We start from the raw sequence: 16,272 nt of genomic DNA on the forward strand, positions 1-16,272 counted from the left end.
AGCCATCGCACCTCTGTGTGATAAGGCAAATCACCATGCTCCGTTTCTAACTCCGTCAGAAATGCCTTGAACTGGCGGTGATTCAAACCTTTGGCTCTGATAAAGTTAACTGTGCGCGTGATGATGCTCATTACATGCTCCATTTTCAAGGCTTTACCGCACAACGCTTCCTGGTGTATGATACAATGATAAGCTGTCAGCTCACCTGTCGCGTTTTCCTCTTGCATCTTTTCCCGTATCTTCGCCACCAGTCCGCTCCTGTGTCCACACATCGCAGGTGCTCCGTCGGTTGTCAAACCCACGAGTTTTTCCCAAGGCAGCTCCATCTCATTTACACATCTTGACACCTCTTCATACAAATCATGCCCCGTAGTTGTGCCATGCATAGGACGTAAAGCCAAAAACTCCTCTGTCACGCTTAGGTTGGAGTCCACTCCGCGGATGAAAATTGACAACTGGGCAATGTCAGAAATGTCGGTGCTCTCATCCACAGCCAAGGAATATGCAATAAAATCTTTTCCCTTTTTCACAAGCTGCTCTTTTAGATTGATGGACAACTGGTCTACTCTCTCGGCAATGGTGTTTCTGCTCAGACTCACATTTAAAAAGAGTTGCCTTTTTTCTGGGCAAACTTCGTCACAAACTTTAATCATGCAGTTTTTGATGAAATCCCCCTCCGTAAATGGCCGGGCTGATTTAGCGATCTCTTCTGCCAAAATAAAACTGGCCTTTTGTAGCCTTTGTTCCATGTCCATATTCTTGTTTTTGTCCGCGTGTTTCGTTTCATAATGTCGTCTCAGATTATACTCTTTCAGTACCGCCACACTTTCTCCACACAGAAGACACACAGGTTTTCCAGCTACCTTCGTGAACATATACTCCGACTCCCACCTTGTTTGAAACCCCCGGTTCTCAGTATCCACCTTCCGTTTTGCCATTTTTGATGGGTATCTGAAAGTTAATTTTACTGTGATGCTGACGACTGCTGTGCCAATAAATATTGAAATGAAGCAGCCTACTGCTCGGTGCGTCACCTTTGCATTGTGGGAAATGTAGTATTGGTGCGTGTAAAAGATCTGCGGGCTGCCGGCTTGCTGCGGGCCGGTTCTAATAATAAATCAAGATCATCCCAGGGGCCGTAAAAAACCTTCTTGCGGGCCGGATGTGGCCCGCGGGCCTTGACTCTGACATATGTGGTCTAGTGAGTGTATATATAGTCTAGTGAGTGTGTATATATAGTCTAGTGAGTGTGTAATATAGTCTAGTGAGTGTGTATATATAGTCTAGTGAGTGTGTATATAGTGTGTATATATAGTCTAGTGAGTGTGTATATATAGTCTAGTGAGTGCATATATAGTCTAGTGAGTGTGTATATATAGTCTAGTGAGTGTGTAATATAGTCTAGTGAGTGTGTATACGGTGTGTGTATATATAGTCTAGTGAGTGTGTATATATAGTCTAGTGAGTGTGTATATATAGTCTAGTGAGTGTGTATCTAGTGTGTTTATATAGTCTAGTGAGTGTGTATACGGTGTGTGTATATGTAGTCTAGTGAGTGTGTATATATAGTCTAGTGAGTGTGTATATATAGTCTAGTGAGTGTGTATATATAGTCTAGTGAGTGTATATATAGTCTAGTGAGTGTATATATAGTGTGTATATATAGTCTAGTGAGTGTGTATATATAGTCAAGTGAGTGTGTATATATAGTCTAGTGAGTGTATATATAGTCTAGTGAGTGTGTATATATAGTCTAGTGAGTGTGTAATATAGTCTAGAGAGTGTGTATATATAGTCTAGTGAGTGTGTATATAGTGTGTATATATAGTCTAGTGAGTGTGTATATATAGTCTAGTGAGTGCATATATAGTCTAGTGAGTGTGTATATATAGTCTAGTGAGTGTGTAATATAGTCTAGTGAGTGTGTATACGGTGTGTGTATATATAGTCTAGTGAGTGTGTATATATAGTCTAGTGAGTGTGTATATATAGTCTAGTGAGTGTGTATCTAGTGTGTTTATATAGTCTAGTGAGTGTGTATACGGTGTGTATATATATAGTCTAGTGAGGGTGTATATATAGTCTAGTGAGTGTGTATATATAGTCTAGTGAGTGTGTATACTGTGTGTATATATAGTCTAGTGAGTGTGTATACTGTCTGTATATATAGTCTAGTGAGTGTGTATATATAGTCTAGTGAGTGTGTATACTGTGTGTATATATAGTCTAGTGAGTGTGTATACTGCCTGTATATATAGTCTAGTGAGTGTGTATATAGTGTGTATATATAGTCTAGTGAGTGTGTATATATAGTCTAGTGAGTGTGTAATATAGTCTAGTGAGTGTGTATATATAGTCTAGTGAGTGTGTATATAGTGTGTATATATAGTCTAGTGAGTGTGTATATATAGTCTAGTGAGTGCATATATAGTCTAGTGAGTGTGTATATATAGTCTAGTGAGTGTGTAATATAGTCTAGTGAGTGTGTATACGGTGTGTGTATATATAGTCTAGTGAGTGTGTATATATAGTCTAGTGAGTGTGTATATATAGTCTAGTGAGTGTGTATCTAGTGTGTTTATATAGTCTAGTGAGTGTGTATACGGTGTGTGTATATGTAGTCTAGTGAGTGTGTATATATAGTCTAGTGAGTGTGTATATATAGTCTAGTGAGTGTGTATATATAGTCTAGTGAGTGTATATATAGTCTAGTGAGTGTATATATAGTGTGTATATATAGTCTAGTGAGTGTGTATATATAGTCAAGTGAGTGTGTATATATAGTCTAGTGAGTGTATATATAGTCTAGTGAGTGTGTATATATAGTCTAGTGAGTGTGTAATATAGTCTAGTGAGTGTGTATATATAGTCTAGTGAGTGTGTATATAGTGTGTATATATAGTCTAGTGAGTGTGTATATATAGTCTAGTGAGTGCATATATAGTCTAGTGAGTGTGTATATATAGTCTAGTGAGTGTGTAATATAGTCTAGTGAGTGTGTATACGGTGTGTGTATATATAGTCTAGTGAGTGTGTATATATAGTCTAGTGAGTGTGTATATATAGTCTAGTGAGTGTGTATCTAGTGTGTTTATATAGTCTAGTGAGTGTGTATACGGTGTGTATATATATAGTCTAGTGAGGGTGTATATATAGTCTAGTGAGTGTGTATATATAGTCTAGTGAGTGTGTATACTGTGTGTATATATAGTCTAGTGAGTGTGTATACTGTCTGTATATATAGTCTAGTGAGTGTGTATATATAGTCTAGTGAGTGTGTATACTGTGTGTATATATAGTCTAGTGAGTGTGTATACTGCCTGTATATATAGTCTAGTGAGTGTGTATATAGTGTGTATATATAGTCTAGTGAGTGTGTATACTGTCTGTATATATAGTCTAGTGAGTGTGTATATAGTCTAGCGAGTGTGTATATATATTGTCTAGTGAGTGTGTATATATAGTCTAGTGAGTGTGTATATAAAGTCTAGTGAGTGTGTATACGGTGTGTGTATATAGTCTAGTGAGTGTGCATATGGTCAGTGCAAGACAGAGTCAGTGCAGATAGTTTGGGAACCATTAGTTGACTATTTAGCAGTCTGGCTATTCAGCAATGTTATGGTTTTGGGGTAGAAGCTGCCTTGGAGCCGATTGGTCCGAGAGCCGATGCTCGGGTACCGTTTGCCGGATGGTAGCAGAGTGAGCAGTCTATGGCTTGGGTGGTTGGAGTCTTTGGTAATTATTCACGATTAGATCAGTTCCCAACTTTGGACCAAATCCTACAGATGTAGGAGCTTCATTTGAGCCAGTTTGCTACGGCAGGAAAATAATCCTGCAGCAACAGGAAATGTGAATTATAATGTGGATTTGGTTAATGGACATTTTTGTAGGGGGTTGACACATTTTTCGTAAGGGCAAATCAAGTCTGACATTTCTAAGTGGAAATTACAAACTTTAGAAGCCTTTTTAAAACTCCAAAAGTTTGCATTTCCTGTGGTGCAGGAAAATTCTCAGTAACAAAAAAGTGATCAAATGAAGATCCTATATCTGTAACTTGAGAGCTCTGTGCTTAGCTCAGATATTCATGTAAGTCATGCAGTGAAGTCAATCCAATATTATCTTAAGTTAACCGTGCAGGCCACAATTTAGGATTCAGTCCTTTACTTTTAGTCTACAGCTGACAGCATGAGAAGATGTGGGACAGTTACAGAACGTATCCTTCAGGTCTTGTCTGACAGAAACGTAGTTTCCATTACGCCGGTGGTTATCAACGTAAGCTATCAGTATGGGTTCACTAAAGATCACTTGTGGTGGGAGCAGAAAATCTCCCATTATTTTTCTAGCTGTTCTTTCTTTTGCTCCTGTGCCAACTTTGGATGTGTGTAAATGAATACTCCCTTTATAGCCATTACTTTACCTTTTGTGTAATGACATCACCCTGCCTGCCTCCAACTCCAACTCCCTCCCTCCCTCCCTCCCTCCCTCCCTCCCTCCCTCCCTCCCTCCCTCCCTCCCTCCCTCATCTCCTCTCCTCTCCTCTCATCTCCTATCTTCCCCTGTTCCTCCAGATTGACCAGAAGCAGTTTGATAAGATACTGGAGTTGATTGACAGCGGGAAGAAGGAGGGAGCCAAACTGGAGTGTGGGGGCGTGGCCATGGAGGACACAGGCCTCTACATCCAGCCCACCGTATTCTCCCATGTCAAGGACCACATGCGCATCGCCAAGGAAGAGGTGAGAGATCCAAATTCTGATCTATGGTCAGTTTTGTGATTTTCTTGTCAGATGGTTAAGGTTAGGATTGGGGGATGATGCTTCCGTCCACCCAACGCTGCCTGAAGAAGACTCTAACAGTCGAAACCTGTCCTGATATTAATTATAAACTGGGTGGTTCGAGTCCTGAATGTTGATTGCCTGACAGCCGTGGTACTGTATATCAGACCGTATACCACTGGTATGACAAAATCTTTATTTTTACTGCTCTGATTACATTGTTAACCAGTGTATAGTAGCAATAAGGCACCTCGGGTGTTTGTGAGATATGGCCAATATACTACGGCTAAGGGCTGTATCGAGGCACTCCGCGTTGCTTCGTGTGTAAGAACAGCCCTTAGCCGTGGTATATATACCACACTCCCTCTGACCTTATTGCTTAAATATACCACAGGCAGATCATTCTGTTCTCTGTATATAATACCTGTAAATAGTCACCTGAACTTTTTCTGCATCGTACTGTGTCTTTGTTCTGTGATTGGAGGAAGGAAAGCTGATCCTAGATCTGTGATCTGTGTCTATGGGAAACTTCTACCCAGAGCTAGGGGTTTCTAATGTTGGCTTTACAGTGATTTCATTCATAAAAATGAGAACGCCACCACTGGTCCAGGCAGTTTTGTTGTATACCACTGCCATCTTCTGGTGGTGTGGTTGAAGTGCAGGTTCAGACAACTGTATATCTATGGTTCAAACAAGGTCATAGTCATGGAGATGGATGGAGGGCGTTTCTTTACATCTGTGGCATAATGGCTTCTGTGACAGCATGGCCAGCGCCATGTAGATCTTTCTCCAATTGAAAGTAGTCAATTTATTCTTGTTTTTCTTCTATGAGTCGGTAGACAAACTGAAAGTGTGTACACTGCCACCTAGTGTGTGTTTTCTAAACAGGCATAAAGCCATGGTTGGTGATTTAATGCCGCCTGCCATTCATTGGCTGATCCCTCCTGCTGACCTGGATAGAATTCTGCCATCCTTCCTTAACCCATAGAAAGGTCCACCCAATTGACTACTTTAAAATGGTAAAAGTGCTCAATGGATCTGCCCATGCTAATACTGGCTTTGTGGTATTAGAGCTGTCTATCCAAGTCTATGGTCATGGTAAAGCAGGATCATATCATAGAAATACATAGAGGACTCTAGTGGCCAAAAGCCGTTTTAGCATGGGCAGCGCTATTGAGGACTTTCACCATTTTTATGTAGTCAATTGGGTGGGACTTCCTATGGGTTAAGGAATGATCACATAATTCCATCCAGGTCATCAGGAGGGATCAGTAAATTAATTATAATCGTGAAAAAACATTCCATTACTATAGGTGGCAGTAAATTGCCAACCTTGGCTTTATATCTGTTCAAACAACACACTGCAGGTGAAAAGATGTCGCCGAAGAACATGGCTGACGTTTTATATTCTCCCAACCAATTGTGATATTTATAGCCTCGTTATTGTTATTCTTATTGTGTTACTTTTTATTCTTATTTTTTACTTTAGTCTATTTGGTAAATATTGTCTTAACTCTTCTTGAACTGCACTGTTGGTTGAGGGCTTGTAAGTAAGCATTTCACAGTAAGGTCTACATTTGTTGTATTCGGCACATGTGACAAATAAAGTTTGATTTGATTGGATTTGAAGTATGTAGCCTTTTAGTTTGTTTACCAACTCATCAAATTAGTAGCAGAAGAAAATGTACTACTTAAAAATGGAGATGGCCTCAATGGCACTACCCATGCCCCCACATGCCCCCACATGCCCCCCCCCCCCCACATGCCCCCACATGCCCCCACAGACCAATTGTGGCAGATGCAATGTTACATCCTATACATATCTCTATGGGTTGTATTCACTAGACACCAAAGGGAAGAAAATGGACTGACACAGGGAGGAACCTGAACCTGTCAAATAACAAACGCTTGTGTTTTTTATTATTAATACCACCCAAGGCTGTTCTGATTGGTGCTGATTGATCCTACAGACATTTATTTGGACACAACACAACATTGACATGGTTCAGCAGTGAAGTCATTGCATTTTTTAATATAACATTTTCTTCACATTATTCATCAAATCCAAGTCAATCTAAATTGGGCGTTGAACTGACATCTGTGGCCTGTGAGGCTTTGCTTTATCCTTCTCCTGCTGACCATGGCCTGTTTGATTACATAACAAACCTACCTGTCTCTCCTCCTTGAGGTAATCACTGATCCAACAAACTGATAGGTGTAAGCAATTACCAATTACCAGCCATGTCACATCAGGGATTTCTTCAAAGGAGGGCAGTAGGAAGGATGCATTTGAACAGGGCATGTAATCTTCTCCATGACCCCATCCAGATCTTCGGCCCGGTCCAGTGTATATTCCGATTCAAGAGCCAGCAGGAGGCCATAGAGAGAGCCAACAGTACGGAGTACGGCTTGGCTTCTGCCGTGTTCACACGCAATCTGGACCGGGCTCTCTCTGTGTCTGCTGCCCTGGAGACTGGCACTGTCTGGTAGGTTACTGTTAACTCCTGATCAATGGTACCTTGCTAGTATCACTACATATGACTACAGCAACAACTATTAGCTGCTACTATTCCCATCCTAACAATTCAATACTAGTACTAATATCCAAAATAGTGTAAGGATGAGAACTGGATGCTAGTGATTGATTAGTAATGTCTGAAAAGTTCCTATAAATACTGTAGGTCCCATAGAGATAGATAGAGCACTCATCTTTGTATCTGTTACAGAATGGGCAGCGCCATTGAGGCTATCTTCATTTTAAAGTAGTCAATTTGGTTCTTTCCGATTGGCTGAACCCTCGTGATGACCCGGTTGGACATGACTCCAACAGGGTCACCAGGAGGGATCAGCCAATGAAGTTGGAATTGCCAACCAGTTGACTACATTAAAATGGTGGAAGCCCTCAATGGCGCTTCCCATGCTAAGGTGGCCTCTAGGCCACTAGAGTTCTCTATGGTTAGTCCTCTCTCCTGCAGACAGACTAGTTGACATAATGCTCGTTACTACCACTACTACTACCACTACTACTACTAATAATATTAATAATATTACTGCTACCACTTCTACTACTATTACTACTGTTACCATTGGCCCAAAGCCAACCACTACTCCTTACCATTACTACTTTATTATTCATTTACTCCATGTGCTGCTAACTACTACTTTCTACAGTACAACTTCTATTAGCATTTTACCCATGTACTCCCTATTCACTCTGACTCCGTATCCCCTACTTATACCTCTTCATGTGAGAACACAGCTGTAGCTGCACCTTGTGGCCACAAGATAGAGCCGGGTAGATAGGTAGGTATCCCAGACGAAGCTCCTCTGTGTGGCAGTGAGAGAAGGACAAGGAGTGGGAGAGAAAAAGGAAGAAATCTTTTTATTTCACCTTTATTTAACTAGGTAGGCTAGTTGAGAACAAGTTCTCATTTGCAACTGCGACCTGGCCAAGATAAAGCAAAGCAATTTGACACATACAACAACAGTTACACATGGAATAAACAAAACATACAGTCAATAATACAGTAGAAAAATAAGTCTATATACAATGTGAGCAAATGGGGTGAGATAAGGGAGGTAAAGGCAAAAAAAGGCCATGGTGCGAGGTAAATACAATATAGCAAGTAAAACACTGGAATGGTAGATCTGCACTGTAATCTGTACTGTCCTTAAACCAACAGGGTTTCCTGAGTGATCATAGACCTCAGTCTGAACGTTTATGTTACGTCATGGCAGGAGGGCACATGAGAACATGAGGTTTGGGCCGCATTAGGATTGTACAAATTAAGGTTATGACACTGGATGGGTATGACATGCTATCGCTTCCCTGGTGAATTCTGGGATGGAACTGAAGTTACTGTAAACAAATACATTACTCTGCGTATTCTCCTCTCTCTCTCACTCTGTCTCACTTTCTGTCTTTAAATTAAAAAAATTCACCTTTATTTAACCAGGTAGGCAAGTTGAGAACAAGTTCTCATTTACAACTGCGACCTGGCCAAGATAAAGCATAGCAATTCGACACATAGAACAACACAGAGTTACACATGGAATAAACAAAACATACAGTCAATAATACAGTAGAAAAAAAGAACAAAGTCTATATACAGTGAGTGCAAATGAGGTAAGATAAGGGAGTTAAGGCAATAAATAGGCCACGGTGGCGAAGTAATTACAATATAGCAATTAAACACTGGAATGGTAGATGTGCAGAAGATTAATGTGCAAGGAGAGATACTGGGGTGCAAAGGAGCAAGATAAATAAATAAATACAGTATGGGGATGAGGTAGATAGATGGGCTGTTTACAGATGGGCTATGTACAGGTGCAGTGATCTGTGAGCTGCTCTGACAGCTGGTGCTTAAAGCTAGTGAGGGAGATATGAGTCTCCAGCTTCAGTGATTTTTGCAGTTCGTTCCAGTCATTGGCAGCAGAGAACTGGAAGGAAAGGTGACCAAAGGGGGAATTGACTTTGGGGGTGACCAGTGAGATATACCTGCTGGAGCGCGTGCTACGAGTAGGTGCTGCTATGGTGACCAGTGAGCTGAGATAAGGCGGGGCTTTACCTAGCAGAGACTTGTAGATAGCCTGAAGCCAGTGGGTTTGGCGACGAGTATGAAGCGAGGGCCAACCAACGAGAGCGTACAGGTCGCAGTGGTGGGTAGTATATGGGGCTTTGGTGACAAAACAGATGGCACTGTGATAGACTGCATCCAATTTGTTGAGTAGAGTGTTGGAGGCTATTTTATAGATGACATCGCCGAAGTCGAGTATCGGTAGGATGGTCAGTTTTACGAGGGTATGTTTGGCAGCATGAGTGAAGGATGCTTTGTTGCGATATAGGAATTTTGGATTGGAGATGCTTAATGTGAGTCTGGAAGGGCAGTGATCGATTGAATAGCATGCATTTAGTTTTACTTGCATATAAGAGCAGTTGGGGGCCATGGAAGGAGAGTTGTATGGCATTGAAGCTCGTCTGGAGGTTCGTTAACACAGTACCCAAAGAGGGGACAGAAGTATACAGAATGGTGTCGTCTGCGTAGAGGTGGATCAGAGAATCACCAGCAGCAAGAGTGACATCATTGATGTACACTGAGAAGAGTCGGCCCGAGAATTGAACCCTGTGTCTCCCCCATAGAGACTGCCAGAGGTCCGGACAACAGGCCTTGTGATTTGACGCACTGAACTCTATCAGAGAAGTAGTTGGTGAACCAGGCGAGGCAATCATTTGAGAAACCAAGGCTGTCGAGTCTGCCATGCCAATGTGGTGATTGACAGAGTCGAAAGCCTTGGCCAAGTCAATGAATACGGCTGCACAGTAATGTCTCTTATCGATGGCGGTTATGATATCGTTTAGGACCTTGAATGTGGCTGAGGTGCACCCATGACCAGCATAGCGAAGAAGGTACGGTGGGATTCGAAATGGTCGGTAATCTGTTTGTTAACTTGGCTTTCGAAGACCTTAGAAAGGCATGGTAGGATAGATATAGGTCTGTAGCAGTTTGGGTCTAGATTGTCACCCCCTTTGAAGAGGGGGATGACCGCGGCAGCTTTCCAATCTTTGGGAATCTCAGACGATACGAAAGAGAGTTTGAACAGGCTAGTAATAGGGGTTGCAACAATTTCGGCAGATAATTTTAGAAAGAGAGGGTCCAGATTGTCTAGCCCGGCTGATTTGTAGGGGTCCAGATTTTACAGCTCTTTCAGAACATCAGCTATCTGGATTTGGGTGAAGGAGAAATGGTGGGGGCTTGGGCGGGTTGCTGTGGAGGGTGCCGGGCAGTTGGCCGGGGTAGGGGTAGCCAGGTGGAAAGCATGGCCAGCCGTAGAGAAATGCTTATTGAAATTCTCAATTATTATCGGTGGTAACAGTGTTTCCTAACCTCAGAGCAGTGGGCAGCTGGGAGGAGGTGCTCTTATTCTCCATGGACTTTACAGTGTCCCAGAACTTTTTTGAGTTTGTACTACAGGATGCAAATCTCTGTTTAAAAAAGCTATCCTTAGCTTTCCTAACTGCCTGTGTATACTTGTTCCTAACTTCCGTGAAAAGTTGCATATCACGAGGGCTATTCGATGCTAATGCAGAACGCCACAGGATGTTTTTGTGCTGATCAAGGGCAGACAGGTCTGGAGTGAACCAAGGACTATATCTATTCCTGGTTCTAAATATTTTGAATGGAGCATGCTTATTTAAGATGGTGAGGAAGGCACTTTTTAAAGAATAGCTAGACATCCTCTACTGATTGGATGAGTTCAATGTCATTCCAGGATACCCCGGCCAGGTCGATTAGCAAGGCCTGCTCGCAGAAGTGTTTTAGGGAGCGTTTGACAGTGATGAGGGGTGGTCATTTGACCGCAGACCCATTACGGATGCAGGCAATGAGGCAGTGATCGCTGAGATCTTGATTGAAAACAGCAGAGGTGTATTTGGAGGGCGAGTTAGTTAGGATGATATCTATTAGGGTTCCGGTGTTTACGGATTTGGGGTTGTACCTGGTAGGTTCATTGATCATTTGTGTAAGATTGAGGGCAACAAGCTTAGATTGTAGGAAGGCCGTAGTGTTAAGCATGTCCCAGTTTAGGTCACCTAGTAGCACGAGTTCAGAAGATAGATGGGGGGGGGGGGCAATCAATTCACATATGGTGTCACAGCTGGAGGCAGAGGGTGGTCTATAGCAAGTGGCAACGGTGAGAGACTTGTTTCTGGAAAGGTGAGTTTTTAGAAGTAGAAGCTCAAATTGTTTGGGTACAGACCTGGATAGTAAGACAGAACTCTGCAGGCTATCTTTGCAGTAGATTGCAACACCGCTCCCTTTGGCAGTTCTATCTTGGCGGAAAATGTTATAGTTAGGAATGGAGATTTCAGGGTTTTTGGTAGTTTTCCTAAGCCAGGATTCAAACATGGCTAAGACATCCGGGTTGGCAGAGTGTGCTAAAGCAGTGAGTAAAACAAACTTAGGGAGTAGGCTTCTAATGGTAACATGCATGATACCAAGGCTTTTACGGTTACAGAAGTCAAGAAATGAGAGCACCTGTGGAGTGGGAGTGGAGCTAGGCACTGCAGGACCTGGATTAACCTCTCCATCACCAGAGGAACAGAGGAGAAGTAGGATAAGGGTACGGCTGAAGGCTATACGAACTGGCTGTCTAGCATGTTCAGAACAGAGAGTAAAAGGAGCAGGTTTCTGGGCAAGATAGTATAGATTCAAGGCATAGTGTACAGACAAAGGTAAGGTAGGATGTGAGTACATTGGAGGTAAACCTAGGCATTGAGTAATGATGAGAGAGATATAGACTAGAGACGTTAAAAACCAGGTAATGTCATCGCATATGTAGGAGGTGGAACAACATGGTTGGTTAAGGCATATTGAGCAGGGCTAGAGGCTCTACAGTGAAATAAGACAGTAATCACTAACCAGGACAGTAATGGACGAGGCATATTGATATTAGAGAGAGGCATGCGTAGCCAAGTGATCGTATGGGTCCAGTGAGTGGTTGGCTTCTACTCCCGTACCGGCAGTAGAAGGGGTCCAGATATTGTAGCCCAGGAGTGGGCTTCGGTGGTAGCCCAGGAGCCCTAGCCGGGCTAGCTTCAGGCTAATTTGTGCTTGCTCCGGGATGGAAACGCTAGCCAGGAGTAGTCACCCGTGATTGCGATTAGCTTGTTGCGAAGATCCAGATGAAAAGGTTCAGAGTTTGCGGAAGGAATCCGGGGATGCTATGTCCGTTATGCTCTCTCTCTCTCACTCTTTCTCATTTTCTGTCTCTCTCTCTCTCTCAGGGTAAACTGCTATAACGCCCTCCATGCCCAGGCACCATTCGGAGGATACAAAATGTCAGGCAATGGACGAGAGCTGTAAGTCACTTCTCTTCAACACTATGTGTGATGAAAGGGTTTACTAGTTTGTTTACCCACACATTTTGCACATTTTTAACACAATGTGAATGATTAGAACAATACAAATTAATTAGTATTTATTAACCTTTGTATTTTGATTCCTCAGGGGTGAGTATGCATTGGCAGAGTACTCTGAGGTGAAAGCTGTGACCATCAAACTGACTGAGGCACTGTGAGGGACACAGGAGAGACCACAAACCACTACTAGAGCCCAGCCCAGCACTACTCTGTCATCAACTCAGGCTGTGTCCCAACACTCTGAAGCCACTCCCTTTCATCATCTTCTTGTCTCCTTTCATTTATCACCTTTGGTCATAAAGAGTTTGATTTGTGCGTGTGCTGTGCTCAAATCCTATTCAACGCCTATTTCACCTATCACTCAAAGTCATAAGGTGAAAAAGCCAAGGAAAGGACGCCATCGAAGGGTGTTGGGACACTGGAGTGGCTTGAAGTGGCTTTCTTTCCTTGGAAAATTAAAGGAAACAAGGAGAGGTGGCCAATCTGGAAGTGAATTGGGACGCAGCCAAACCCTATTAGCGTTTCAGACCCTCCCACAGCTCTATTGCTCCAGGGGTGTATTCATAGGAACCAATTGGAAGCAAATGGGACGAAATGGGAGAGACCTACCTGAATTTGTCCAATAGAAATTGCTACGGTTCGCAACACTTTACATTAATGAATACACCCCAGCCCTTTACAATACCACAGCACTTCAGAGCTTCACTAATAATAACAAATAAAAAAAATTGTTTCTTAATTTGGGGTTTTCTGATATGAATGTTCTTCTCTCATTTTGAGGAGCATTTTCTCCCTTTTCAAATGGTGGAATGAATTTTAATTCCCGTTCCAAACAAGGTAATGTTTACCTCTATTTTTAACTTTCTAATGCCCAGAAGAAAGACATGTTTTTAATCCACTACAATAACAATATATAGGTCTAGTACTGTACTAGCAAACCTTAACTGGCATTTTAACACTTTTAAACACTTTACATTGCATTGCATTTGGATCTGTGTACAATATCTTTCAGAGTTGCTCATCTATAAGGTCTTGACCAGCGTGGCAACGTTCTGCTAACTTTACTACAATTCCCAGGTTTCACAGAAATACTGGTCAGATTCAGGGATTGATGGAAAACCTGGGAATTTTCTGAAAGTGAACAGAATTTTGCAGCACTAGTCTTGACTCCTGAGTACTGTTATTAACATATCATGTCTTGGGTGACGATACCCCTGATGATTTTTGTATGCTTTGTGGTTTTATTGAACTAAATGTAGGAAGTTTTGCAAATGGTTTGATGTAATGTATTTCTTTGGAATACATATGGGGCTGGTTTCCCAAACTAAAACAACATTTCAATGGAGATTCTCATTTGAGATTTGTGTTTAATCCAAGCACTCGGGTTAATCTGTGTCTGGGAAACCGGAGCCTAATTCAATAAGTTAGAACATGGGGCTTGTGTCCTATTGGTGTTTGTAATGGTATAACAATGCTACTGAAAACTGCCATTATGTTGAAAATACAAGTCATTTGGACTCCAGTAACGTCTCCAATGGGAGGTAAACCATTCCTTGTCACAATATGCACCATATGTGAGATGTTACAATGTATAACAAACCACAAGGAAACAAGTCATTCTGTTTGTTTCATTTGCAAGACTCTCACTTTTTATATGGATATTTAAATACACATTTTAAATAAAAGAAAACGGAATGTGTTTGTGATTCGTTTGTATTTTCATGTCATACAGATAAGATTGTAACACCTCTTGGAGAAAAGCAGTTTCTTGGAATATGGTTACCAGCAACTGCTAGTTAAAAAGGGAAAGTATTGTTTTATTTAAATGAAGGATTCTGTCTGTCTATCCATTCTAATTTCCTTTCAGAAGTCATTGAGTGCTGCTGTATCAAATTCCATTACAGTCCAAGGCTAAATATACCACATTTATTGACAGTTCAGAATTATCACCAAGAAAACAGAAAATACAGAGTGAAACATTTTCCTGGACGAAGTTATCAAATAGCAGAAATGCTTTCAACTAGTTTGACCTCACTCTCTCTCACACACACACACACACACACACACACACACACACACACACACACACACACACACACACACACACACACACACACACACACACACACACAGGTTTTGCATGACACTAGTATGGATTGGCTGGCTTTAGGACCACTGCACTGTTGGTTAAGGGCTTGTAAGTAAGCAGTAGACTTGTTGTATTCGGCGCATGTGACAAAGTTTGATTTGATTTGCTCCGCATTATGAATGCCCTGACTTTTGCAGAGGCCATATCACCTTAAATGCTGCACGGCCAATGCAGACATCGGATTGACCAGAGTGGCAGTTTGCTTTGCAAATCAGTCCTTTTGTATCACTTTCAGAAAGCAGAGACCGCGCCAGTTTGCTTTGCCAATCAGTCCTTTTGTATCACTTTCAGAAAGCAGAGACCACACCAGTTTGCTTTGCCAATCAGTCCTTTTGTATCACTTTCAGAAAGCAGAGACCGCGCCAGTTTGCTTTGCCAATCAGTCCTTTTGTATCACTTTCAGAAAGCAGAGACCACACCAGTTTGCTTTGCCAATCAGTCCTTTTGTATCACTTTCAGAAAGCAGAGACCGCGCCAGTTTGCTTTGCCAGTCAGTCATTAAGGCAGTGAGCTGATTCATGCTTTGCCAGTCAGCCATTAAGGCAGTGAGCTGATTCATGCTTTGCCAGTCAGTCGTTAAGGCAGTGAGCTGATTCATGCTTTGCCAGTCAGCCGTTAAGGCAGTGAGCTGATTCATGCTTTGCCAATCAGCCGTTAAGGCAGTGAGCTGATTCATTTGATGTCAGCACTTTGATCTCGGCCTTGTAAACTTTGTTGTAATCCGATAGACTTTTTGATGACCATTTGAAACCAAAAGTTATTTTATTGCTAGAACTATAAAGGCTGTTATAGCTGTAGGTCTAATTGATATGTTCATTCATTTACCCAGTAGGCTAGAGCAATTTTGAGTTCATGTATTGGTATGAAAATAAACACAGAGCATTTGCCCCAAATACACATGTTTTTTGGCTTCAAATACAATAACAATGGTTGTCTTTTCTCGATATAGACCTATTTGATCATCATGCCCTGCCTGCATCTCTAATCCCCATCTGTAGCATACCTGTATCTGGTAGAATACATTTACACCTTTCTCTCTCTATCAGCCTTGCTTGTCCATCTTCCTCAATATTCCAACAGATCAATCTTTCTGTCAAAACGTCATTAAATATTGGTAAGTTATTTAGCTATAGTGTAGATGTAGGGCTGTTTCTTTACTAATTACACAGACAGTGCCACTACTGCAATAATATCAGACAGAGAGAGACAAGCTGGCAGAGAGAGACAAGCTGGCAGAGAGAGACAAGCTGGCCCGGGGGAAATGTGCGAGCCGCCCCTTTTGTAGGCTGCTATGTTGCCGTCTTGTTTAAACAAAATGTTTCAATATTCTCAGAGCCACCTTGTTGATACAATGTTTCAATATTCTCAGAGCCACCTTGTTGATACAATGTTTCAATATTCTCAGAGCCACCTTGTTGATACAATGTTTCAAT

General features: G+C 41.9%; 1 protein-coding gene across 1 annotated transcript in view; it reads left to right on the forward strand.

The window, feature by feature from the left end:
- Window positions 1–14,389, forward strand: part of LOC110511357 (retinaldehyde dehydrogenase 3) — a 44,893-nt gene extending 30,504 nt beyond the window's left edge. Inside the window, exons 10-13 of the mRNA XM_090239179.1 lie at window positions 4,569–4,733; window positions 7,101–7,258; window positions 12,556–12,630; window positions 12,779–14,389. Coding sequence (XP_090095305.1) covers window positions 4,569–4,733; window positions 7,101–7,258; window positions 12,556–12,630; window positions 12,779–12,848 — 468 coding nt within the window. The 3' untranslated portion in view covers window positions 12,849–14,389. The remainder of the gene's footprint in view (window positions 1–4,568; window positions 4,734–7,100; window positions 7,259–12,555; window positions 12,631–12,778) is intronic.
- Window positions 14,390–16,272: the final 1,883 nt, after the last annotated feature.

The sequence above is a fragment of the Oncorhynchus mykiss genome, chromosome 6 (genome assembly GCF_057628025.1).
Source record: "Oncorhynchus mykiss isolate SJ-2025 chromosome 6, ASM5762802v1, whole genome shotgun sequence".
In the NCBI taxonomy this organism is placed as follows: domain Eukaryota; kingdom Metazoa; phylum Chordata; class Actinopteri; order Salmoniformes; family Salmonidae; genus Oncorhynchus; species Oncorhynchus mykiss.